Here is a 26,395-nt window from a genome sequence, read left to right on the forward strand (position 1 = left end):
ATAACATGACTCCAAGAGTTGGGGCCTTCAGAAAAAACACCAAATATTGCAAGACTTGTGATAAAAATTTTGACAGTTGGCAGCACTGAATTCTTGTGTGTATACCATTTATCAAACTCTTTGAGATGACATGCACTATGTTAATCTAAAATGTAGTTGTTGAAGATACTATTAAAAGGGTGCTATCAACTTGAAAACCACATTTTCTACTGAATAACATGCATCTGTTTTTACAATAACACCTAAAATTATTGGACTGGAGAGAGATTGCAGAGAAAACAATATTTTCCAGTTTATTTATTTTGTGCGTTTAACATCCCTTCCAATCAGTTTCACTGTTCTAGTGTTGGTCAGTTGCACTTCCTGTCTCCTATTTTAGCAGGATGAAATCACCCTCATGAACTAGGAGAGCTCACATGTATGTTCTTTCACAGCAAATGCAAGAGGGTGTTAGCAGAAAATCTGAAACTGAGGCAGCAGGTGGCATATAGATAGGAATGGGACAGGGCATATTTATTGGTATTGCTTTCAGGACTGCCCTCCCTCTCCAGATAGAATGAGCCTTATAAATATCAGCAGAGAAGAAAAATCTTTCATTTTTTAAGAATTAAAAAAAAAATCTACATGCAGTTTAAAGGGTGCTCTATCAGAAACTTGAATTATTTTAAACTGACTTTTTAATTTTCCATGGATCACAAACCATTCATTAAAAGTATAATTTTCTTTTTTATTACAAACTGATCGTTGTCATCCCCTTTTAGACGTAATGCAACAGAAATATAAAGCCCGAGATCCATGCACAAAAAGCATGTGCAATTGCACAATACAGCTATCATAATTTTGCACACAAATCAGGTATTTGCATATGCAAATGATCACAGAATAATCTGAATCATCATTTGTTCATGCAAATACCTTGCTTGTGTATGTGGTTGTACGAATTGTATGCACATCCACGCACACAATTGTACATGCATTTTTGCATGCACAAGTGGGCTTCTACATTATAAAAATGTAGTCCAAAGAGCTTAACATTATATATTCACTTGCTGATTTTTAACTTGACCAGCAAGTAAAAGCTATTTAAATCTTCATGAAACTTCAGAGTTTACAGCTGTTGGAAATTATACAGCCACTAACTGACTGACAATAATAGAGCACTAGAATGTCTATAATTTCATAGTAATGTGCATGTAATATATCCTTAAGTTGGGTGGAAATAATTGTGTGCGCAAATTTTTTCTCCACATTTCAGCCAACATTGGAGAGAAGTGTGGGTCTGCTCGTCCCACTTACACCTCGCGAGATAACCGCACTAATGTGAACTTTAAAGAATATCATTATTTTCCATTATCATTATGAATGATATCTTAGTTACTTTCTGAATGTTTAGTTAGCTTTAAGATGCACAATTAGTGTTCTTGCACAACTAAATGGTGTAAGCAATGTCTATGAGCCTCATAACAGAGCAGTAGGTGTGCTGTTCCTTTATTTATATGATTTTGTGTTTTTTCCCTTTAGATTAAAATATGTAAAGGTCTCATTACGGTAATTGAGAAAGGTAAGAGTGACATCTCGAGCAGGCTACAGCACTGGCATCACGCTAGATATACTAACCAGCTTCCTTCCTTCCTTCTGTTGCTAATATAAAGCTGAAACAACTCTTGGTTTGTGGGGTCTCTCTCTCGCACTGCAGTCCCACCTCATCTTCAGGCCGGGTCTCTCTTTCTTCCCCCCAAAACATGAGTTCCAAGCTCTGTGCTGGAAAAGAGCGACCCTGACTATGCCCACCTCTGAGTAGCAGCTCTCAGAGCCCGGCTGCCTGCCCTGTTAGCATCCCCCTGCATGTCTGAGAAGCACATACTTTTTTTTCTTTCTTTCTTCTGCTCCTGTTTGCTGCAGGCGGAATCTGACACCAACACCTGCCATAGTGGAAAATGTCTTTGTTGCTTTGCACTTTTGTTTGAATTGCTGCAGGGGAGCCAATGGGAGTTAAGTCCATTTACTTTTTTGTTGGCTAAGCACCATGGAATAGGATCTTGAGATGGGGCCGATAAGGAGCGGCACGTGCTGTGCTGGCCCTTTGAGTTAGCTCAGCTTAATAAGGGCCTCCCTTTCTGGGGAGGGCAGATTGCTGAACTTGGGCCTCTGAATGGAACAGCTGGGGGAGGAAAAGAAAACAAAAGAGGGGAAACATAGAGTGCCCTGAACCTGGCGATTGGGGGTGCGGTTTAGGACCCAGAGAGCAGGCCGGCCGGCCACACGCCAGGTGTGACCTTTGCAGGCTCCTTGGTTCTGTTTGTTTGTCTGGGCAATTTCCAATGCACTGATCGAATGGAAGGAAGCAGCCTGACAGCAGCATGCTGGCTGGATACGCTCAGTGGTAGGCTGGGCTTAGGCAAAGAGGCTTGAAGCACTGAATTAACTCCTTGAATCCTGATTCACAGATGGATGCAACCCAAGCGCCTTTAAATAATAACCTGTCAAACTAGAAGCTCAATGGATAGATGAACGGGTATTTATAACCCACATTGGATCATCTAAAAAGTGTTCCATGCTTATAAATGATTGATTGTTTTACGTTACCCGAAATGAGGATTTTAGGCTTAGAGTATCTTTTGGTAGGTGTTTGTGTTTGAATTGTGTATTTGAGAGGGCGAAAACGGAGCCATCTGTGAATCAGAATCTCAGACTCTAATATTTAGTGATGGACCTTTTTTACCAGTCCATTTTTATAATTGCTTTGATGAGTTAAAACTTTTGTGCTGCCTATTTCCCCCCACCCCCCCCCCACCCCCAAATTTAGAATATAAATTTAGATAAACCTCCTTTGGGCTGTTGGAAAATCTTGAAATCTCATTGTAACCTTTACATTAATGTATTATTTATTTTTACATATGTGGGTATTGTCCTGTTTCCTTTCACTAAACTGGTGCATAGTTAAGTGGGCTAGAGTGTGTTATCTGAATAAAGTTCCAAGCTTCCATTGCGAGAGAAGGCCAAGTAATTTGAGTTCGTGCCAGACAGCTTGCAAGTGGAATTATAATATTTGTATGAAAGCCTTTATCTTTTGTGGTTATTACTTGCTCATTCTGCAGCTGCTGTCTACCTATCAATCAAGACGGTTTAGAGGGAGCTTCAAGGTTGATTGCATAGTTAAGGACTTGCCAGAAGAAAGTTTTGACTGATGGAATGTACAAACTCTAAAGGCTAAAGGAATGTTGTGGATGATTCTAAATGCTTAGGTGTGGCTATGCCTTCTTACACACTGTTTGAACTGCACTGCTTTTCATATGCGCAGGAGCTGTATTGAGAGCTTGCATGAATATTGCTTGAGCTTGTCCATTTGGTGAAAATTGTATTATTTTGACCATCTGCCATTCTGCTTAGCTGCAGGAATGTAAAATACAGCACCACCCTCCCTCCCCCCCCCCCCCCCCCCCGCACTTTCTTTCTTAGGGAAAACACAGCAATTTTCCAGTTCTAAGCCAAAACTAATAGGTCCATATTTTTCACAGAAAATGTCTTTGCATATTAAATCACATTTTTCACTTATTTGGAAGTGTTTTTTTTCTGCTCGAAACAGTTGACTTAAAATATAAAACTGGTAAGTAAAAAGTATAATTTGAAATGTGAGTATCAGGTTTATTAAGTAATTTAAGAATTTCAAATGCACAGTAAATGCTTTCAGATTAACAGCAACTAAATTGTCCGTTCTTTGGTTTTTTCATGCATTACAATGATATTTATTAACATAGTTGCATTTAATGAATACAAGTTTCACTGTTGTCATGAGTGCTGTGTTTTAAACCTTACAGTAAGGAAATAAACTGAGACACTGTCTATACTGTTGCATTTCCAGACTGCTTCTAGGAAGAAGTAAGATTAATACAGGCGTCTAGCTCACAGTGGTGCAGCTGAATTTCCAGAAGCACTCAGAAGACAACCCAGGATTGCTTGCAGCTACACCACTGGGAGTTGCTTTTTGTGTAATTGATTTGTGAGAATCTGCTAAACTTATAATTTTATGAAATATACTTTCTGTAAAGTATCTTAACCCCTTCAGGGAGGAACTAAAGCCGTGGAGTCATGGTTAGAATGCCAGCTGCAGTCATTAGAATGGGTCCCTTCTGTCAGGCATCAGGAAAGAATTATTCAAATGAAAATGCTTTAGTTTAGAAACATACTGGGCTAGGTTCACCAGTGCGCTGAGTCTGCTTTCCACTGCTCCAGCAAAGCAAAACACCCATTAGACTGGGTTTACAGCTCCTTTACGCATCCATGGCATGCAAGGGAGTCTGGCTCATTAGTTTTATGGTCACTACAAGAAGGGATGGGATGAGGTAGTTTAGTGGCCCTAAGCATCAGGTTTAAAATACCTAGAACCACATGTTCAAATCTCAGCAGACTCAACTTAGTCCTTTGTCCTTCCAAGGTAAATGGAATATCATGCAGTTTACTACATGAGGATCTTCCAGTTAAGACATTACAAACTGATGTCCTGTCTTCTTTTCTTGGATAGGAAAGATTTCCTGACAGTTTTCATAAGGGCACGGTTTACCCCATGGTTTCTGGGCCAATTATTTCCCTCCTGCTGCTGTTGTATAGCGTGCTATTCAACCAATTGGTTGCCAGCCTCCACTGCAGATGTAATTCAGTAGCGGATGCATTTCAGTGGTGGTGTTTGTGCACAGTATTTGAAACATTTTGGGATCATTCAGGATGCAAGGTGCTATAAACATGTAAAACGTTATCTTAACACAAGTAAATTAAATCCAGGTACAGGAGCAATCTGAAAAGAGAGTATGTAGATAAATTAGAAATGGGCTTACGCTGCAAAACGTAGCTCTAGGTCTGAAGTTTGTGGCTGCTCAGCCCTTTATAGACATAGAGGCTAACTGTGAAATTTAGATCTAGGTTTGAGTTTGGATTCTGAATCTTCCTCCTCCATCCCCAGAGGTTTGGAGGTGTTTGGATAAGGGGCTTTGCTTCAGTCCCATCTCTAATAAAAATATTTGTATTGAGGATTTACAGGGAGAACTATACCATTGTTTAAAAATATTGTACCAGGAGAGAGCTGATGAAATGGCATTCACGCTTACAGAAATGTCCTGGGACAAGTCAAAACGACAGTAGCAACAACAGAACTGTGTTGCAGCATGCATTTTTGTATTCCTCAGAGCATGATTATAATTGCACCGGGGAAAGACAAGAGTTGCACACATGCTTTAATATTATTCATTTACCTTTGAGTTTAATAGCTGTGTCCTCATCTGTTCTCATTCAGACAAACTATTTAGTCCTGACCTCTAGTTGTAATCACCTTTTGGGAATAAATGAGTTGTAACTTAAATGTGTAAAATAACAATATGTAAATACATGTGGACTATATGGTAGCCAACAGGGATTTGCTAAGCTTTGCATAAAGTTCTTAAATAACCTTCTTAAATACAACAGAAATTATGGTGATTTCGTTTACTGCTTCCTTAGTGGAATTGTTTAAAAAATGTTGCTTTTTTTCTCTTCAGCATCAGCAGTTAAGGCACCTTACTGTTGTATGATCAGAAATATTAATACAAAGGAAACTAATTTTCAGTCTTCAGAAACAGAGAAATTAAATACTGCAGAGCCATTCAGTGAAACAAAAAACAAAGACTAGCACCTTTAATAATACATGTGCAAGAGGGAGATTTAGAGCTATATTGTACTTTTAAGCACCAACCTAGGAGTAGACCCCAGAGACACTGTGACCCAGAAATACTCCTCTGAGTCTCTCTCAGTTCCTTCCCTGCTTCCTCCTTGCTTCAGGGGGCACCAGTAAATTATAACACCCTCTGTGCCAGCTCTGCTGAACTGCCCAGCACATTGAGAGAGTGGAGCCAAGACTCTACTCGCTTCTCCACCCCTACCCACACACCTGCTCTGAGGTGGGGGAGGAGCTGGCACTCATTCCTGCACTCTGTCTCACGGTCTGGGTAGCCTGCAGAGGGGTGTGAAGAAGGTTTGTACTCCCCTGCCTGGGCACTTAGTCCAAGTCACAACCTAGCCCTTTGATACCTTCTCTGGAAACAGCCAATACCAGCCTCCTTACCATGTATGAGAAGCTCATTCTTCTTAACCCTTAGGGTCCTTGGGCCAAATACATTCCTAGAGCAACTCTGGTCAATTCAGTGGAGTCGTATGGGATGAATTTTGGTTTCTTTTTTGTATTTTAGGAAACACTTTTGTCATTGGACGCATTCTATTGTTCTAATAATACTTTATTTTCTTTGCCCACTTGCTTTTCAGGCTGTCTCGCTATGAGTGCGAGTGCTGATCTTACCGTAACCACAGGAATACAGTTAGCAGAGCAGACCTCTCCAACACTACCCCCTGCCACGAAAACCTCGTCGCTCTGCTAGTGCTCTCAGCAAATCTTCAGATTAAAGCACTTTGGAAGGGGAAGCCCATTCGAGGGAATCTGAAAAACAAAACCAGAATAAAATCATTTACTGTATCAATAGAACATTGCTACGTGCTTTGGATGAGCACATAAGGAAGTAACTTCCCTTATGTTGCAAAACTTAAATTATTGATGGACAGCTATCACTTGATTTACCCATCATGCATTACACATGATTATTGTTGTCACCGAAATAACTATGTCAAAACTGGATCTTTTTCAATGTGTGAAGCATTTAACTGATGTGGGGTAACTCACTTATTTTCCCTTAAAATCTGTAGATGCAAGTACAGCTGTCACAGGAAGGGGATGCAAAGCAAGTATTGAAACCAGTTATTTAATTTACTTTCATTGTGTTGATCGTTTAATCATTCCAATTATAGTTTAACACTTGTGTGTATATTAGCAAATTTTGTCTAAATGGAAAACAAGTTTTCATTTAATTAAACATGTGTTGGACTTTTTCTCTTACGTGTGGGTGAATGACTTGGGTGCTTTTCAGTATGTCATCAAGTGCTCCCTTCCTTTTCTGTTTTGAATTGATACCCCAGTACAGTTTTTGTGCATAAAAAACGTAAGTATCAAATAGCTGGTTTAGGTAATTTATTTGTAATCTAGGAAAGTGCTGCCAATTGCATAAATCACCAAGACCTGGATTAAAGTCACTTAGCTTAATCTTCCCCTTTTATTCAAGGGTGCATGTCCCCATACATTTACTAAAATCCTGAAATTCAGCTTGCGCTGACCCTCGCAGGATTGGACCCTTTGTGGGATGCTGCATATTAACATACCAGAGAGCAGACTTAAGACCCCTGCAGTCTCTCTCTTAGTGTTTGTTATAACCATCACATGCCAATGCTGCTAAACATAAGGGTTTGCAGTTTTGGCATTATTGGTATCTATTAACAAAGATTCATACTTATACCATAACATGTAATACAGGTTAGATGTTAACGTGTACAATTTGGTTCAAACCATTTAATTTATATCTGTCCATTTATTTTTTTATAGAAATCTTCTTTTGCAGCACTATCTTGGACATAGGGTCATTTTGTCATATGAAATGTTGCATGTGATTAATGCATAATGTGAGCTAATCACCTTTTTTCTGTTTGTGTGGAAAAATAAAATGCCCAGTGATTTCATTTAGAAAAGCGAATATTGCACATTTGCAATAACTACTTTTCACCCAGATTTGTATAACTGGGAGCCAGTTCACATCCTGGGTAGCCACACTGACATAGTACATCAACACGGCAATAATCTGCAAATTAAAGTATCCCTAATTAGTCCTAGATGTTGTAATAACCTTCCAAGGACACATTACATTGTGTTCTTTTGGTGATCTGCATATTGTGCAAATGTTTTGGATATAAAAAAAAATCAGTACAGTTTCAGTGAATAGTGGGTTTGAGGAATTAAGGGGAATGTTTTGTACTTTTAGAAAATTAATATTACCATAAAAGCAAGGAAAATAAGAGACACATACTGTAACCACTTAAACACTTAATAGAAGGTAGGGAATTTAGATTTAAGGCTGAAATTCTATCATCCATTATGACTCTGTATTGCAAAGGTCTCTAAACAGATGTTGATTTTCCATATAATAATGCTGTAATACCTAGGAACAACAGGGTATGAAATGGGTGGAGTTTCAAAACTGAATTTCCTGACCCTTTTTTTGTTTGGTGGAGGGACAGGGAGTAGTTGTCAGACACCTAATGTTACCATAAGTTTGTTTTTTGACATTTTGGCTACTAGTGTTAGTATATATGCCTGATTTTTGTATCATACCCCTGTAACCTTCCTAATCTTCCTCAGGTCTAGTTAACATAGTCTCTGTTTGTTTGTGTTTGTTAAGCTGGATGCACACCTGAAAAACTTAATGTGACTTCTTACCTGAACTGAAGGGGAGCTACTTTAAGTGAAGCTAAATGCACCAATGGGTAGCCATTATTATTTGGACTTTTTGTTGTTGCACTCAGTTTCTGTGTATACATTAAGTGAATGTTTATTTTCACGTTGACAGTGATCTGTGCTTATTCTCTGTAAATAATGAATGCTATTTGATAAATCTTTACAGTAATATTAAGTTATAGCTTGGCATTTTGTTACTGACTTTATGTAATAGTTTATTTGGTTCTAGTGGCAACCAATTTACCAGGAAAAATTAAAATTGGATGCACTCATTATCCAGAGCAGAAACTAGAAATTGTTGCTTGTGTTGTTAGTACATAGACTACACTAGCTAGCATGTACAGGTAAATGCAGCCAGCCTCCTGGCACAGGGCATAATTAATTGCTAACATTTCAGACTGCCATTTGACTTTCTGTTCAAATCTTGTTCTTTGCGTCTTCCTGATTGTTTGTCTATAAAGTTACAAAAAAATGTGTATTGCATTATCTAATGTGTTTTCATTTTAATCACTGTTGGGTAAGGAGGCCATGACTGTGCTTAGTTACCCAGTAAAATGTGTGTCAAATACACACCACATGGAGTAGCTCAAAGAGCATTTTTCTGAAGGAGACAAAATCTTTCGTTCTAAAACAATACCAATCTCTAATGCAGGGAAGAATGAAAGTGCAGAATTATTATTTCCCTGTTATATAAATAACTTATTTTCTTTTTTAAAAAAGGAAAATTAGAATCCAAGGGTTTTGGTAGTATAAAACAAATAGTACACCCTTTTCTTAACTCCTCAGAAATCAATTAAATCTCAGTTCACTGCATAATTCTGATTAAAAATATGTTAAATGTATCTTTGTGATATATACAGCTACTCTGGCCCTTTGTTTAGATACCAGGTTAAAACAAGGTACATTGATCCTGTGGCAATGGATTTTATTTCCAATATTGCAATAATAAATGCAGATTTTAATGCATTGTATGAATATGGTCATTTCCTTATCCGCACCATATCTGGTGTAGGTGGTAAAACAATGTAGCTGACACTGATCTGGCATTCATGTAACTGAAGCTGAGCAGCAGAATAGGCTGTATACCAGGAAGAACCCCTAACGTGGGGGTGTAAGGTAGGATGTGGGAGGATAAATTGGACACCAAAGAGTTATACCTTTTTTTTTGTCCCGCTTACACCATTCTTAAGCCACTGCTGAATTTGGCCCATTGTAGGCTTCAGACAGACAAGTACACTGCTAATCCATAAAAGTACAAGGGACCAGACTGTTCCATCACATCTGCATATGCAGGTCCTTGAGAAGTCACCTGACAGGATGATCGGGCCCATTTTTGAAGAGTATATTGTACTTTACGAATGAGCTGGTTTCTGACAGATGGAAGTTTTTGTTTGTTTAGCTTTTATCAGTGAAAACTATTTGGCTACCCAGCAACATACTTGCCTGGTTCAGGTTCCACTTGGCATAATAAAACACCAACAACTAGATTTAATTTAATCTAAGGACAGTTCACTCCCTGCCCCTCATCATAACAGTATTTGTATTGCCGTAGGGTTTCCTAGAAATTTTAAAACTAATGTTACAAATACACTCATTTCAATATTCAAGGGAAATCTCCAGAACATCTTCAGTATCTGATGACATTAGAAGACCTCCAATTAATCCTTCCATACAGTGACAATAATAGTAGTGTCTAAAAATAGTTTGTAAAACTTTGGGGGGGTCACCTTTTTTAAAATCATGAGACTAAAGATATTTTTTCAGTTTGTGTTGGATCAAACTCTACAACAGCTGTGGCTGAAAATTCTCTCCTACTCCAGTGCTCTTGACTGTTTGCTTCATAGTACCCTTAACTAGGGAAATAAAATACTCCAGAAGTGTGTGCTGTTGTGATGCAAGACCTTATTACCATAGTGCAACTCCATTTGGCTCAGGTGTGGTAGTGGATATATCTAACCATTCAGTTGTCAGTAAGATAATTTACAAGAACAAGACATCCAGGAATTTTTATTCACCTAGATATACCTTCATATGTGTTGGGTAGATACCTTCCCCAAAGTGTAAGGGTAGTCATATAGTATAAGTTAATTGTGCTTTCGTAATATTTCTTTTGTAAATGCTTGTATTCTAATGATGGAGGGAACAATCATGGTATCTTTAGAAAACTCAGGAAGCTTCCCTCCTTCAAAATGAGGCATTCTTCATAGTGAAGGGGCAATTTTGTACCCTCTGTACTAGTAAAGCAGGAAAATTGTGAGTCTTTTAAAAATGCCTCCAGGAACCAGTAAGATACAATATTTGAATGTCTCCACTTATTAGGAAGGGAGTCTGTTTTCCTAATATACAACTGGTTACAGTTCAGTGGGTCTCTAATTTATTAGGGGGGGGGTCGCACTCAGAGGCTTGCTGTGTAAAAGGGGTCACCAGTAAAAAAATTTAACACACTTTTAAATATATTTAACACCATTATAAATGCTGGAGGCAAGCGGGGTTTGGGGTGGAGGTTGACAGCTTGCGACCCCCCATTGTAATAACCTCACGACCCCCATGAGGGGTCCCAACCCCCAGTTTAAGAACCCCTGGGTTACATGGATATTTTCACAATAGTGGCTTTGCTTTTATCACAGGTTATAAAGTCACGGCTCCTGTGGCTTTTACTAGAAAAGGTGCTGGAAAAGCTTCAGTCTTTTATATGTTCTCCTATTGGGCCCATCTGTAATGTCCAGTATATGGAACTGTGCAGAAGCAGGTGACGTGAAAATGGCTGTGCTTTATAATTTTCTTGTCTCTGAACATACCAAACAATCTTCCCAGTTGATCATCCTCACGAAAGTCAAACAGTGGAATTTCAGCAAATAAATTGTCCCCTCTGAGACTGAATTCCAACATGTCATGAACCACACTAAATCCTTTACTACTCTAAGGTCTAGGTGACAGCCAGACCTAAGTGCAGGTGCCCAAAGATGTGACGATGCAAACAGCCTTGCCTTCCCTTACACTCCTGGGCAGGGGCCAAGAATAATCCCATTGGAGAGCACAGGCACTGCGCCCAGCTCATGCTGACAGCACTACTAACTTCCCAAAAGGGGGAAGAGTAAAAGCATCTCACTCCCGGCAACCATGCTGGCTTGGCACGGAGCACAGTGCATGCTACACCTTTAAACAGAGTGGCAATGTGTCAGTGCAGCATGTGCTTCCCCAGAGCCCCAGTTGAATTTCCATCTGGAGTTCATGCTATGCTGGAGCCGCTCCTCAGTCTCCCAATGTAGCTAATGGCTTAGAAAGCACAGTCTGGCCCTTAAAAGACTTTGAAAGAAAGAAGAAGGTACAAGCTCCACAATGCACACTCATTGTGTAATCCCGTGCACAAATGAGGGACTCAAATCGCACCCTGTGATTGTTCAGAAACGACGTTCCAGATTATTTAGCTTCTTAGGCACTGCCTCGCTTGAAGCCATTTAATACATGTCCTAGGATGATTTCTGGGAGAAAGTGAAAACAGCCCTATTGGTGACTTTCACTGGATAGGCCAGTTACAAACTTTTGCTCCCCTTAAAATTTGATTGAGAAAGTTGGTTTCTCAGATTGTTTTGGGCCTGAGTCATGCAACTCTCACACAAGGAAGGTCAGAGTCATCCCTCGTGAGACCGTATCAAAGTCAAGGAGAGTCCCCTCTATTCACTCTATCAGACTTGATAAGAACAACTCATGGGAGCAAGGTGTATTCACTAGGAATACAGGATTTGATCCTTATCAAGTAATAATCTTTGACATAATGCTTTAAAGTCCAAAATGCTCCCGAACAAATGCAAAGGGCTGCAATTAGCAAAGCCTCTCTCCCCATTTGGGCAAAGCTGTATAGCTCTTGGATTGCCTTCAAGTGAAATGTTCAGCAAGACCCCAAACCATCCGTATGTCAGAGAGAGATTTGCCTGAGTGAGGAGTTCTGAACTGAGCAGAGACAGGGTACTCAAGATAATCAAACTGATTCTTCATTGGAATGTTACATCTTTTATTCACGCAGATGGCTGTGTCCTTGATGCACGCAGGCAATTCAGACTGAAATTCGCTCCTTTTTCATTCCCCCCACTCCCGCCCCCACCCGCTGTCTGTAAGCCTAGCCGCCTCCAAAGGATCTTTGACTACTGAACTTAGAGCCCAGCGCTGCCACCAGCATCCTTTCTCTGGATCATATTTAGGAGCATTCATTGCAGCACTCAGCTGCCAGTAGTAAGTACATTTGATCAATATTTTCAAAGAAATGGCCCTTTGGATAAGTGCAGAAGTGAGGCCCTCATGAGAGCACTCCCACTGTATTGAACCTCGCAAGCATTCTCAGCCGTAGCCTCTAGCACGGTTTGAACCAGCAGAGGCTGTGCAACAATGGCATTATCTTCAGCTTCCTCTGAAGGGGTTTTTGCAGCATTTTGCTAATAATAATTACAGACCATTACCAACCCCCAAAGACATTATTTATGTACCATTCAGTGTAAGAAATGCTTAATGAGAGTTCCTCCTCTTCTAAGCCTCATAACGCCTTGTTGTAGAGTGATTTACATGAACATTCAAAATGATCTGTTTCTAATGTCGATTTTCTACTCTACAGAGAGTTTACATAGGAAAATGAAGGGGGTCAGTTCTCTCAGTCATAACGGGAATATTAGAGGGGTATTTGTTGGTGGGAAAAGGGACCCCCACACTGTCTATATTGGAGAGATGAGGGGGTGACAGAGTTCTCTCTTAAATAGCCTTTGGGTGAACTTTTGATACTGAAATGGAAAGTTAATCCTACACAGCAAGAGATGAATTCTAAAGTCATTTTGTTTGTAAAATGATTAGTGTGATCTGAGAGTTAATTAGTTTGAGCTGCCGAGAATGGGTTACATGTGTTCTGTTTGTTATGCTGTAATGTTAGCAAAGTCTTTAAAATTCATTTTACGGTTAAAAATACTGTTCTTTTGGGCCAAGATTTTTAAAAAATGGAGGCCTAAAGTTAGGCTCCTAAATGTGTAATGAGATGTTCAAAAGTGCTGCCAGCCAGAAGCTCTCATTGAAGTCAATAAGAGCCTCTGAAAATCAGGCCACTGATTTAGAGTACTAAAATATGGATATAGGTGACTAACTTCAGGCCCCCACCTTTGAAGTCTGTCTTAGGAAATAATAGTTTTATGATTATTTGCTGCCTTGTAAGCAATTGGGAATCAGCTCTTCTTACAGACAAGGGCTGGCAAGCTGAGACAGCTGTACCAGAGCCCAGTTTCTAAGGACAATCAGAAAAGGTTTAAAATAATTGAAAGATACTCCAGAATTGAGAGACTGTGTAAAACGTTTGTTTTCTCCAGCACTGATGGAGATGAAGGCCCAGATGCTGTGCACACTTTTTTCACACGTGAGTGACTGTACACGAGTAGTCCCACTGAGTTCAGTGGGGCTACTCACACACGAGTGTTTGCAGGACAGGGACCTTAATTTGTAAAAAAAATAATTTGATACATGTTGAGGGAAATTTTCAAAGGGCAGTTAGCGAACCACCTCCTCAATGGAATTTGGGCATCTAAGTCCTCTTTGGGCTTTTGAAAATCTCATCTTTCCTTTCCCTTCCCTATATGCATGTAACATGCATGATATTTAGGTGATCAAAAGGGAGAGACCCCAACCCTGCAAACACTTGCACACCTGTTTAGCTTTACACAAGTGAGTAATCCATTTAAGTCAAAAGTTAGCACCTATTAAGTGTTTGCAGGATCAGTGTCTTAACATTTTTACTATTGTATTGGTATATGTCAACATTCCCATCAGAAACATGTCTATTATCAGGAGGTTGTAGCCTGCTACATTCAGGAGTATCTTGCTCTTGTATGGCTCTAAAATATCTTTGATGTTTACATTTAGGTGGGTTAATGTTAATACAGGGTATTAGATATATAAGAATTGGAAAAAGTACAGCGAAGGGCAACAAAAATGATTAGGTGTACGGAAAAGCTTCCATATGAGGAGAGATTAAAAAGACTGGGACTATTCAGCTTAGAAAAGAAACAACTGAGGGCGAATACGGTAGAGGTTTATAAAATTATGAATAATATGGAGAAAGTGATTAAGGAAGTGTTATTTACTCCTTCACAAAAGCAAGAACCAGGGTTCACCCAATGAAATTAATAGGCAGCAGGTTTAAAACAAACATAAGGAAGTACTTCTTCACATAATATCCAGTCAACCTGTGGAACTCATTGCCAGGGGATGTTGTGAAGGCCAAAATTAGAATTGGGTTAAAAAAAGAATTAGATTAGTTTCTGGAGGATAGGTCCATCAATGGCAATTAGCCAAGATCAGGGACACTAGCCCATGCTCTGGGTGTCCCTAAACCTCTGACTGCCAGAAGCTGGGACTGGACAACAGGGGATGGATAACTCGACATTGCCCTTTTCTGTTCATTCCCTCTGAAGCATTTTGCACCAGCCACTGGAAGACAGGATACCGGGCTAGATGGTCCATTGGTCTGACCCACTATGGCTGTTCTTAACTAATCCATTTGAGTAGTCAAACGACATGAACAGCTCACAAATGGTTTCAGATACTCTAGTCCAGTGGGTCTCAAACTTTTTTACTGGCAACCCCTTTCACATTGCAAGCCTCTGAGTGCGTCCCCACCCCCAAATAAATTAAACACACTTTTTTATATATTTAACACCATTATAAATGCTGGAGGCAAGCGGAGTGGAGGTGGGGTGGAGGTTGACAGCTCGTGACCCCCCCGTAATGACTTTGTGACCCCCTGAGGGTCCCGACCCCCAGTTTGAGAACCCCGGCTCGAGTCCACATTGCCATATGCCTGAACTAGTGCTGTTGCACAGAGGTGAGCAGTAGCTAATTCTGTAAGATGAACAGTACTGTAATGTGAATGTAGTGCTGGCTAATTTACAGGGCATTAATTGTACGTTCCCATTGAAACTGCATCATTATTTGACCCATAACAAGTCTCTCCACCCATGAGATTTTTCTTTTCTTTTCTAGCATGCAAAATAGCAATAAGTTTGATGCTCAGGATTAATGATCATCTAGGGTCTCTTAACTGTGCTTCAGGCCATTAACTTCTCCCATTTACATCACTCCCTGAGAAATGACCCACATCATGATCCTTGTTGCTTAAACCATCACCCAGATAGTGAAGATGAGCACTGAGTCCTCTAATGATTATGGGCCTGATCCTACAAACACTTGCTACCAGACAGAGGGCCTGAGCGAAAGCCTATGCAAGTTGATGCAGAGTCTTTCCATAGACTTGAATGGGCTTTGGATGAGGCCCTTTGCACCTACTAACATGTGAAATTCCGTTGAAGTCAGAGGAGCTACTTGTACTTTAAATGTTTCACGGCGTAAGGGTGAACATAAGCACTTAAGTATGCGCTTGTCTTGAACATTTGTGTTTCCTGAATCAGGGCCTATATGATTAACAATTATGATAATAGCATAAATGTCCCTAAATAGAAATGTATACAATAGACCAAACCTCTTAGGTCTGCCAAGTAAATAGCATTGTTAAAAAGAATCTAAGTACCCACCAGATGGAGGTATCAGGCATTTTGAGCTTTTTTTTTTTTTCTTTTGAACTAATATTTAATTTATATATGGAAAAACTATAGAAAAGAGCAGTAAAATGTTGGCTTAACCCAGCAACGTCTGAACTGTCACCGATGTATGCCGTTAACCTACTCTGCCATGCCTTGGTATTACAGCAGATATGTCATCAGTTACTACAGTGATCCAAACTTCTAGTGGACTTTTAGCTTTAAACTGACAAAAGCCAGGCAATTCAGAGATAGGAGGGAACCTTTGCTTTGCTTTGAAATAGTTTTATGTGTAGATTAAGGAAAAAGAAGTCACCTAATCTAAGAGGAAAGGTGATGTAAAATTAACACTTTGCACTAATCCACTGAACTTCCCAGGGCATTGTGAAAAATATTGAATATGTGTTTGTTTATACTAGACTATGCTAGCTTCAAAGTAGTGTTCTCATTTCTAGAAATAGTAACTGATCCTTTTCTAAAAGTAATATTAGGCAAAGGTGTGTTACCCTGGAGAGTAGGCACTTACTGGTAAAAAATCATTTAAAGTGAAGTTTCATAACTGAACGGTGCATTCTGAAAACTTTTCCAATGTTACCTTACCTCACCTGACATGTCACTAGGCACAATGTATTGATTGTGAGTGTGCTGTATTCTGCAGTAGGGTTACATGGGAGATGTGGAACTCCTTTCTGCATGGTTTTAGTCTTGACTTGGCTGTACTGCTGAGCAATAATGGAAAAAATCAGAATCCAGAAGTACAGTCACATTGGGATGTCTATACATATTTTAGGCTGCATAAGATCATCTGTTCAGTTATAAAAAGCAGGTGCTACAATGTCCTCTTTTGGTGCATTTACCTGTACTATAATATTTGAAGATGAAAACCCATGCTTGAAGTGCCCATCTTTCTGCTTAACATGTCAAAAGTTTTTATGATGCAAATCTGAAATCTTTGTTATGTGAGTTTTACAGTGAACTAAGTTTCATTAAAATTATTTAAAACTGGAACCTGACTTTTGTGTGTGTGTGAAGGTTTGAGATGCTTCGATGAAATGCGCTATATGCAGCAAGTTCAAACGTGCTGTGACTTTACCAAAACTAGCCTTAAGAAAACCACAGTGATATTCCAAGTAATGAAATACAATGTATATTATACTGTAAACTCTATAGTAAAACACTTGAGTCTTAATTCAGTTACCCTAAGGCCCCTTTACACTGTTCTGGCACACTAACAGAGCCTTAAAGTGGGTATAAATATAATTTATTGGTCCCATTTGACTGCAATGGAAGCAAAGTTAGGACAACACTGAGCACTTCTGAAAATCCCACCCTTAGGTTTTGTTTTTTTAAACCTGTACATATTACCCGCGAGAGAGGATACTGCAGAAGACTGTACTTTATCAGTGGATATGTGCCTAAATAGCATCCTGCTGTGCATTTTCACTAGACCAGATTGGCTTGTCACCATGGGCACGTGCACCTAACAACGAGGAAAGGCAGTTACTGATCGGTTACATAGAAACCTCAATAATCAAACAACACTATGTACAAATCATAAAACAAGAAGATGCATGTCAGCACTCACCCTCAGGCCCATCTGCTCACCATTTATACATGCCAGAAGAAAACATTTATGGCTTGAATATGCAATTTTCCAGATGCAACAGATCACACCCCCAAAATGCTACCTGAGGCTGATCACAATGTGGCAATAGAAGCATGGAGACGAGAAAAGCACTTTCTAGGGGCATGTGTTGTTAGGGTTGCCAAGCGTCCGGTTTTCGACTAGAACACCCGGTCAAAAAGGGACCCTGGCGGTTCCGGTCAGCACTGCTGACTGGGCCGTTAAGTCCGGTCAGCGGGCCTAAGGCAGGCTCCCTGCCTGCCGTGGCTCCGCACAGCTCCCAGAAGCGGCAACATGTCCCTGCAGCCCCTCATCCCCAGCCCCACCCCCCAGCCCGTACCCCCAGCCGGCGCCCTCACCCCCTCATTCACCCCAACCCCCTTTCCCAGCCTAGTGAAAGTGAGTGAGGGTGGGGCAGAGTGAGTAACAGAGGGAGGGGAACTGGAGTTAGCGGGGGCGAGGCCTTGGGAAAGTGGCAGGGCGAGGGGTGTTCGGTTTTGTGGAGTCAGAAAGTTGGAAACCCTGTGTGTTGTGTGGGTCACAGTTTGGTAAGTGAACACAAGCTCTAGGAATGTCAGCAAAACAAGAAAATGTAGCCTCATGTAAGCAAAGTAATCTAGAGTGCTGTGTTTGAGGCATTCCGCTCTTGTGGTTGAGATACTCCCCGATACTACCACTCCTTGCTTAAGTAGGTTGTCATCCACTAAAGGAATGCTGAATTTAAGAGCATACTGTGTGGAGCATGCATTGTCCTATACATATCACACCTTTCAACCTGCCACTAACATTGCATCCACATTTCAGTGGAGGCATCTGAATCTCATTTGCAGGATTCCAAAGCTCCTTGCCTAGAATTATAAAAGTATAATAGGGCAGGTCAAAAAAGAACGTGAAGAGCAACTAGCAAAAGAGACAAAAACTAACAGCAAAAATTACTTCAGAAGCAGAAAACCTGCCAAACACTCAGTGGGGCCACTGGACAATTGACGTACTACAGGGGCACTGAAGGAAGACACCGCCATTGCGGAGAAGCTAAATGAATTCTTTGCATCTGTCTTCCCTGCAGAAGATGTGAGGGAGATTACCACACCTGAGCCATTCTTTTTAGATAACAGATCTGAGGAACTTCCTCAGCTTGAGGTGTCAATAGAGGTGTTTTTAGAATAAATTTGATATGAAATTGCAGAACTACTAACTTTGGTATGTAACCTATCGTCAGGCTCCATCTGAGGAGAGAGTAAAAAGACTGGGACTCTTCCGTTTAAGAAAGAGGCAACTAAGGGGGATTATGTTAGAGGTCCATAAAATCATGACTGGTGTGGAGAAAGTGAATGGGGAAATGTTAGTTACCTCTTCGTATAACACAAGAACCAGGGGTCACCCAATGAAATTAATAATCAGCAGGTTGAAAACCAGCAAAAAGAAGCACCACTTCACAACATCCCCTAGCAATGAGTTCCACAAATTGACTCTGCATGGTGTGAAGGTCAAAAGTATAACTAGGTTAAAAAAAATTGGATAGGTCCATCAATGGCTATTAGCTAGGATGATCAGGGATGCAACCCCATGCTCTGGGTGTTCCTAATCCTCTGACTCAGATAAACTGGGATTGGATGACAGCAGATGGATCACTAGATAAATTGCCCGTTTTTTCCCTCTGAAAAATCTGGCACTGGCCACTATCAGAAGACAGGATTCTGGGCTAGAGGAACCATTGGTCTGCCCCAGTATAGCCATTCTTATGTTCTTGCAAGTAATACTCCTGATTTTTTTAAAGTGCTACATTTTAGGCCATATGTTCAATACATTGCAGAGTCAAAGATAGATATGGACAGAACAGACAGAGTATCTATAATCTCCTACAATGGAGAGGCATGTATGACCATTTGCACAGTATGAACAACCTCTTTGTCTGCTCTTTGAACACCATCAAAAAGCATGTATCGTAACATATCAGGTAGCATGGTCAAGCCTACTGTATGAGAGGTGACTACTCATTGGATGAATCCAAAGTCATGTGCAAAGTGATTTGTTTGTAGACAGGAGGTGGCTTTCCTTGCACAGTTCCAGCCTGTCCCTCTCATTGATGGATGGCACCAAAAGCAAAGCACGGATTCCCAGAAGTTGCTGCACGCATTGATTTCAGGCTGTGTGTACATTCCTCAGCTATTACTGTAACAATCAGGGCTAGCGCCTGTCTAATAGAGACTAGATTATTACAGCCATAGGAGACTATTCCCGTCTGATACCATAGAGAGCCTGCACATTTCCTGGCACTGTTATAATCCTAGTAGCCTGTCAGTCTCTCTGGACTTCCATCTAAGGAATTTGGACTCTGAACATTTCCCCAGGCCTCCCATTAGTCAGTGCTTGGGATGCAGATAGAATAGATACTATTTCCTGTACTCCTTTGTTGTTGTTTTATTTATTTACTGTTTTGTCTGTTTGATTGTAGGATCCTTGGCTCAGGATCCTGTGTTGTACATCTGTAAAATGCCTCAAAGTGTGTGATCTAGTAGTAATGTATATTTCCAAGTCAAGTAACTGAGATCTGGTCTACGTTACAGAGTTAGGACGACATAAGTCAGCTTATGTCGACCTAACTATGGAAGTGTCTACACTTGTATTTGGTTCCTGCCAACATACCTGCCCCACTATGTTGACTTAATAACTCCACCTCCATGAGCGGTGTAGAGTCAAGGTTGATGTAGTTACAGCGACGCAGTGTCAGTGTAGACGCTGTGCTGCTTACTGGCTTTCAGATGTCAGCCCACAATGCCCCACACTGACAGTGTAATCAATACAAGCACTCCTGATGAGGACGCACACCACCGTTACAAGGAGCAAAATGTAGACACGCACAAGCTACGTAATTACTGCAGCAGCTGTATGCCCACGTAAATTAGGTTGACTTAGTTTTGTAGTGTAGACATGACCAAAAGTAAAAATTAACAGGTACCTCAGATGTCTCTGACCTAGCAGCCAAAATGAGAAACACTGGGGACTTCAATTTGCAAAAGTGATTTGGGATGCTTAACTTGAGACACCTTCAGGGCCTGGTTTTTAAGGTGTTCCACACTTTCCAAAAGTCACAGCACTTGAACCTGACTCGAGATGGGCCCCCAAAAATAGAGGCTCCCAAAACCACTAGTCACATTCAGAAATATGGGTCTGTGCAAGGACAGAGGGGGTGAGGTTTGCAGCCTCATTTTACCTTCATCCTATGAAAATGTGTCTCATTGCAATAGATGTCATCTGTCTCCTACAGGAGCTTAGTTGGATTCCCTAGACTATAGGATATCGATGATACCACAAATTAATTCCCTCGCTGTTCACTGATGCCATGTAGTGACTTAAGCACTGGAGGTATGTTCCCTGTCTTGAGCTATGGAGGGACAAAGCAAGGAATTTCTGATACTATACTGCAGCAAAGACCTGAATTCTGGAATTTAGAGGCTCTTCTGGAAGACACTGCAAGGCTAAAATCTGACAGCTGTGCTGGGTACATCATTCAAGATCTCTCTTGAAGAAAAAACGGTTACCTACCTTTCGTAACTGTTGTTCTTCTAAATGTGTTGTTCACGTCCATTACACATTAGGTGTGTGTGCCTCGCGTGCATGGACGTCGGAAACTTTTTCCCTCAGTGGCTCCCGTCGGGCCGGCAGGGGTCTCCCCCCCCCCCCCCCACACCAGAGCGGCGCCCCGCTCTAGCATATATATATATATATATATATATATATATATATATATACACACACACACACACACACACACACACACACACCTGCTGACCCTCCCCTCCCTCAGTTCCTTCTTGCCAGTGACTCCGACAGAGGGGAAGGAAGGTGGGAAGTGTAATGGACGTGAACAACACATCTCGAAGAACAACAGTTACAAAAGGTAGGTAACCGTTTTTTCTTCTTCGAGTGATTGTTCATGTCCATTACACATTAGGTGACTCACAAGCTTACCATAGGAGGAGGGTAGGAGTCAAGCAACAATTGATTGAAGCACAGCCCTGCCGACCACTGCGTCCTCTCCGGTCTGATGATGGACTGCGTAATGGGCTGTGAATGTGTGCACCGACGACCAGGTGGCTGCTTTACAGATCTCCTGGAGTGGAACCTGCGCCAGGAAAGCCGTCGAGGATGCTTGGGCCCTAGTTGAGTGAGCCCTGATCGCTGGGGCTGGTACTTCGGCGAGCTCATAGCATGTGCGGATGCAAAGCACAATCCATGATGATAATCGTTGTGCCGAGCTAGGCTGGCCTTTCATTCTCTCTGCAATGGCAATGAACAGTTGTGTCGACTTGTGAAATGGCTTGGTCCATTCCAGATAAAACGCCAGGACTCTACGGACATCGAGGGTATGCAGGCTGCGGTGGCTCGGGTCCGTATGGGGTTTGGGGAAGAACACCGGTAAACAAATGTTCTGCCCCACATGAAATTGCGAGACTACTTTAGGGAGGAATTTGGGGTGCGGTCTCAGGTGCACCTTGTCCTTATAAAAAACAGTATAAGGAGGTTCCGAAGTGAGGGCCCTCAGCTCCGATACCCTCCTAGCCGATGTAATGGCCACCAAAAACGCTACCTTCCATGAGAGGTGCATGAGAGAGCAAGAGGCTAGGGGTTCAAAGGGTGGTCCCATGAGCTTGGTTAGGACCAGGTTAAGGTTCCATGTAGGGACCGGCGGGCGTGAGTAGGGGAACACCCTTTCCAGTCCCTTGAGAAATCGGACTACTGTGGGGTTGGAAAATACCAAATGCCCCAACTCTCCCTGGTGGAACGCCGATATTGCGGCCAGATGCACTTTAATTGAGGAGGGGGTGAGCCCTTGATGTTTGAGGTGCAGCAAGTAGTCCAGTATTGATGGGATGGAGGCCTGCAGAGGCTGTATGTGATTAGGCTCGCACCAGTGGGAGAACCTCTTCCATTTGGCAAGGTAAGTTGCTCTTGTGGAGGGCTTCCTACTACCAAGGAGAATTTGTTGGACCTGGTGGGAGCACCTATTCTCCGTAGCATTTAGCCACAGAGATTCCACACCGTGAGACGTAGCGACGGTAGGTTCGGGTGGAGTAGGCGACCCCGGTCCTGCATGATGAGGTCTCGGTGCAGGGGTAAGGGCAATCGGGGCTGTCAATGACAGTTCCAGCAGGGTCGTAAACCAATGCTGGTGCGGCCATGCCGGTGTGATGAGGATAATCGCCGCTTTGTCCCTGCAGGTCTTGAGCAGGACCTTGTGGATGAATGGGAATGGTGGGAAGGCATACCTCAGGCTCCCATCCCACTGAATCGCGAAGGCATTTGCCAATGAGCCTGGGCTGAGGTTCTGGAATGAACAAAACTGAAGGCATTGGCTGTTGTCCTTGGTGGCGAAGAGATCCACCTGGGGAAAACCCCACCTCTGGAAGATTGAATGCAGGATGTCCTGTCTCAACGTCCATTCGTGCATGTAGTAGGACCGGCTGAGGCGGTCTGCTAACCCGTTTTGAACCCCTGGAAGATATGTTGCCACCAATTGGACTGAGTGGGCTATACAGAAGTCCCATAGGAGGAGCGCCTCATGACAGAGAGGAGAGGAGCAGGCCCCGCCCTGCTTGTTTATGTAGAACATGGCAGTAGTGTTGTCCATCAGAACTGACACGCTGTGGCCTTCTATGTTAGCGTGAAAGGTCTGGCAGGCAAGACGAACCGTCCTTAACTCCTTCGCATTGATGTGGAGCAACTTTTCCTCCCTGGACCATAAGCCCTGCGTTCGTAGGTCCTCTAAGTGTGCCCCCCAGCCCAGGTCTGACGCATCTGTTACTAGCGTCAGGGTGGGCTGTGGTGTAGTGAAGGGGACCCCTTCGCAAACTTACTGTTGATCGAGCCACCAGCGGAGGGAGTTGGAGACCCGAGCTGGGATTGTCACTACAAGGTCCAAGGGGTCTCTGCTGGGGCAATACGTTTGGGCTAGCCACAGCTGTAACGGTCTGAGTCTCAGGCGGGCATGTTTGACTACCTGTGTGCAAGCCGCCATGTGCCCCAGGAGCTGCATACAGCACCTGGCTGTGGTTGTGGGAAATTGCTGAATGGAGGTTACAGCTCTTTGAATGACCAGGAACCTGGGAACTGGAAGACTTGCTCGTGCCTCCACCGAGTCTAGGACTGCCCCTATGAAGTCCAGTCTCTGTGTGGGGATCAGTGAGGACTTGGGCACATTGACCAAGAGACCAAGCTTGTGGAAGACATGTAACGCCAGTGTCACGTGGGAGCGAACCTCGTCCTCTGACCTGCCTGCGAGGAGCCAGTCATCCAAGTATGGGTATACCTGCATCTTTCTTTCTTTTTCGAAGAAATGCATGTCTGTGGTGGCAGCCTTTCGTGAACACTCAAGGGGCCGTTGCCAGGCTGAAGGGCAAGACCGTAAATTGGAAATGGTGCTGGTTGATGGTGAAACGCAGGAACCGCTGGTGAGCAGGGCAGATGGCGATGTGAAAATATGCATCTTTCATATCAAGGGCCAGGGCCGGCTTTAGGCCGATTAAGCTGAACTGGGCCCCGCGCCAAGAGGGCCCCGCGCTGCAGCTGTCCGCCCCGCCCCCAGCTCACTTCCCCCTCCTCCCCTCCCCTGAACGCTCCGCCCCCTCCCCTGCTTCCCGCGAATCAGAGATTCGCGGGAAGTCTGAGACGAAGCAGGGGCGGGCCAGCAGCACGAGGTAAGCTGGGGTGGGGGTGGTGGGGGCGGGAGAAGGGCTCCGGGGAGGCGCGGCCTGTTCCCGCAGGCCCCAGCGGCTCTGGCCCGGCTTGGCTCCAGCCCGGCCCCCGGGGCCCGGCTCCGGCCCAGTCCCCGCGGCTCGGGTCCTCCCCCCCCCCCCCCCCCCGCGTGGCTCGGATCCCCCCGGCGCAGCCCCCACGGCGCGGCTCGGGTCCCCCTCCCCCCCCGCGGCGGGGATCGGCTCCCCCCGCGGCGGGGCTCGGCTCATCCCCGTCCCCCCCATGGCGCGGCTCGGGTCCCCCCGTCTCCCCCCCCGCAGCATGGCTCGGGTCCCCCCGTCCCCCCCCCGCAGCACGGCTCGGGTCGTCCCCGCGGCGCGACTCGGGTCCCCCCTCCCGTCCCCCCCCCCCGCGGCGCGGCTCGGGTCCTGGGGGCGGGGCTTGCAGCAAGCCCCGCCCCCAGGAATCGGGTGCCGCTCTTGCTAAAGCCGGCCCTGTCAAGGGCGGCGTACCAATGCCCCGGATCCAGGGATGGGATAATAGCGCCAAGGAAGACCATGCGAAAGCGGGCCTTCACTAAGAATTTGTTTAGTTTGCGAAGGTCCAAAATGGGGCGGAGACCCCCTTTTGCTTTGGGGATAAGGAAATATCTGGAGTAGAACCCTTTCCCTCTTAGGTCTGGAGGGACCTCTTCCACCTCCCATGCCCTGAGGAGGGCCTGCATCTCCTGCATAAGGAGTTGCTCATGAGAGGGGTCCCTGAAGAGGGATGGGGATTGGAGGGAGGGGGCAGGAGAATTGAAGAGTGTATCCCACCTCCAGCGTGCGAAGGACCCAACAGTCTGATGTTATACGGGACCAAGCACGGTAGAAATACGACAAATGGTCCCTGAAACATAGGGGAGGATCCGGTATGAGGGTTGGTATGCTGTCCTCGATCGCAACTTCAAAATCCTTGTTTGTTGCCAGGCTGTGGCTTACCCTGGCCTTGGTTTTGGTTAGGCGTGTTGTTTCGCCTACGCCTGTTGTCTCTGCCCCTTCTGCGGTACGGTTCCTGCCTGGGGCGAGGGTGGTACTGCCTCTGCTGCGGCGGTTGGGGCTTAAAGGGCTTCCTCTGCGTCACTGGGGTGTGCATTCCCAACGACTTGAGGGCTGCTTGGGAGTCTTTGAGGCTATGCAGCCTGGCATCCATTTGGTCCGAGAACAAGCCTGACCCTTCGAACGGGAGGTCTTGTAAGGTGTTTTGCACCTCTAGTGGAAGGCCTGTAACCACGCCGAGCACCTCATCACCACCCCAACGCGATTGTCCTGGCAGCTGCATCCGCAGAGTCAAGGGAGGCCTGTAGAGAGGTTTTGGCCACCGCCTTCCCTTCGTCCACGATGGCTGCAAACTCGAGTTGTGAGCCCTGAGGCAGGGAGTCCTTAAACTTGGAGACTGATGTCCACGAATTGAAATTGTGCCTGTTCAGGATCGCCTGCTGATTAGAGATCCTTAATTGGAGGCCCCCAGACAAGTAGACCTTTCTACCAAACAAGTCCTAGCGTTTTGCCTCCTTGGCCTTGGGGACCGGGGCTTGTTGGCCATGTCGCTCTCGTTCGTTGACCGCGGATATGACCAGCGAACAGGTCGGGTGACAAAAGAGGAAGTCGAACCCTTTGGAGGGGGCGAAGTACTTCCTCTCTACGCCCTTTGCAGTTGGTGCACTGGAGACCAGTGTTTGCCGTACTGTCTTATAATTAGACTGTATCGTTTTTATGAGCCGGAGCGGGATTCTGGAGGGGCCTTCAGGGCTTAGGATGTCCACCATGGGATCCTCCTGCTCTACCATCTCCTCCGCCTGTAACCCCAAATTGAGGGCTACTCGGCGGAGTAGTTCCTGGTGCGCTCGATGGTCAACTGGGGGAGGGCCTGATACTGCCGTGCCTGCCACGACTTCATCTGGTGAGGAGGAAGAAGTTAAAGCCTTCTGTGCTTCCTCCTCTAGCCCTTCCTGCAGCTCCTCACTGGTTGAGAGCTCCTCTGGAGTCTGTCCAGCTGAGCGGGCCTGAGACGGTACCCGGCTCGGTGCCGTGTTGGCTCTCTCTTGTTCTGGTGGTCTGGAGACCGTGGCCTCCTTGTGAGAGGAGGGGCGCCCCTCTGTGGAGTGGGAGC

The 26,395-nt window shown here is 43.9% G+C and overlaps 1 protein-coding gene across 2 annotated transcripts in view; it reads left to right on the top strand.

Moving 5' to 3' along the window:
• RALGAPA2 (Ral GTPase activating protein catalytic subunit alpha 2) overlaps window positions 1–8,835 on the top strand; it is a 271,768-nt gene extending 262,933 nt beyond the window's left edge. Inside the window, exons 39-40 of one of the 2 annotated variants that reach the window (XM_054021952.1) lie at window positions 1,522–1,561; window positions 6,289–6,377. In XM_054021952.1, the coding sequence (XP_053877927.1) occupies window positions 1,522–1,526 (5 nt within the window). In that variant the 3' untranslated portion in view covers window positions 1,527–1,561; window positions 6,289–6,377. Of the gene's footprint in view, window positions 1–1,521; window positions 1,562–6,288 lie in introns of both variants that reach the window. The other variant, XM_054021951.1, reaches the window with a different exon arrangement.
• The last annotated feature ends 17,560 nt before the right edge of the window (window positions 8,836–26,395 follow it).

The sequence above is a fragment of the Malaclemys terrapin genome, chromosome 3 (genome assembly GCF_027887155.1).
Source record: "Malaclemys terrapin pileata isolate rMalTer1 chromosome 3, rMalTer1.hap1, whole genome shotgun sequence".
Lineage (NCBI taxonomy): Eukaryota > Metazoa > Chordata > Testudines > Emydidae > Malaclemys > Malaclemys terrapin.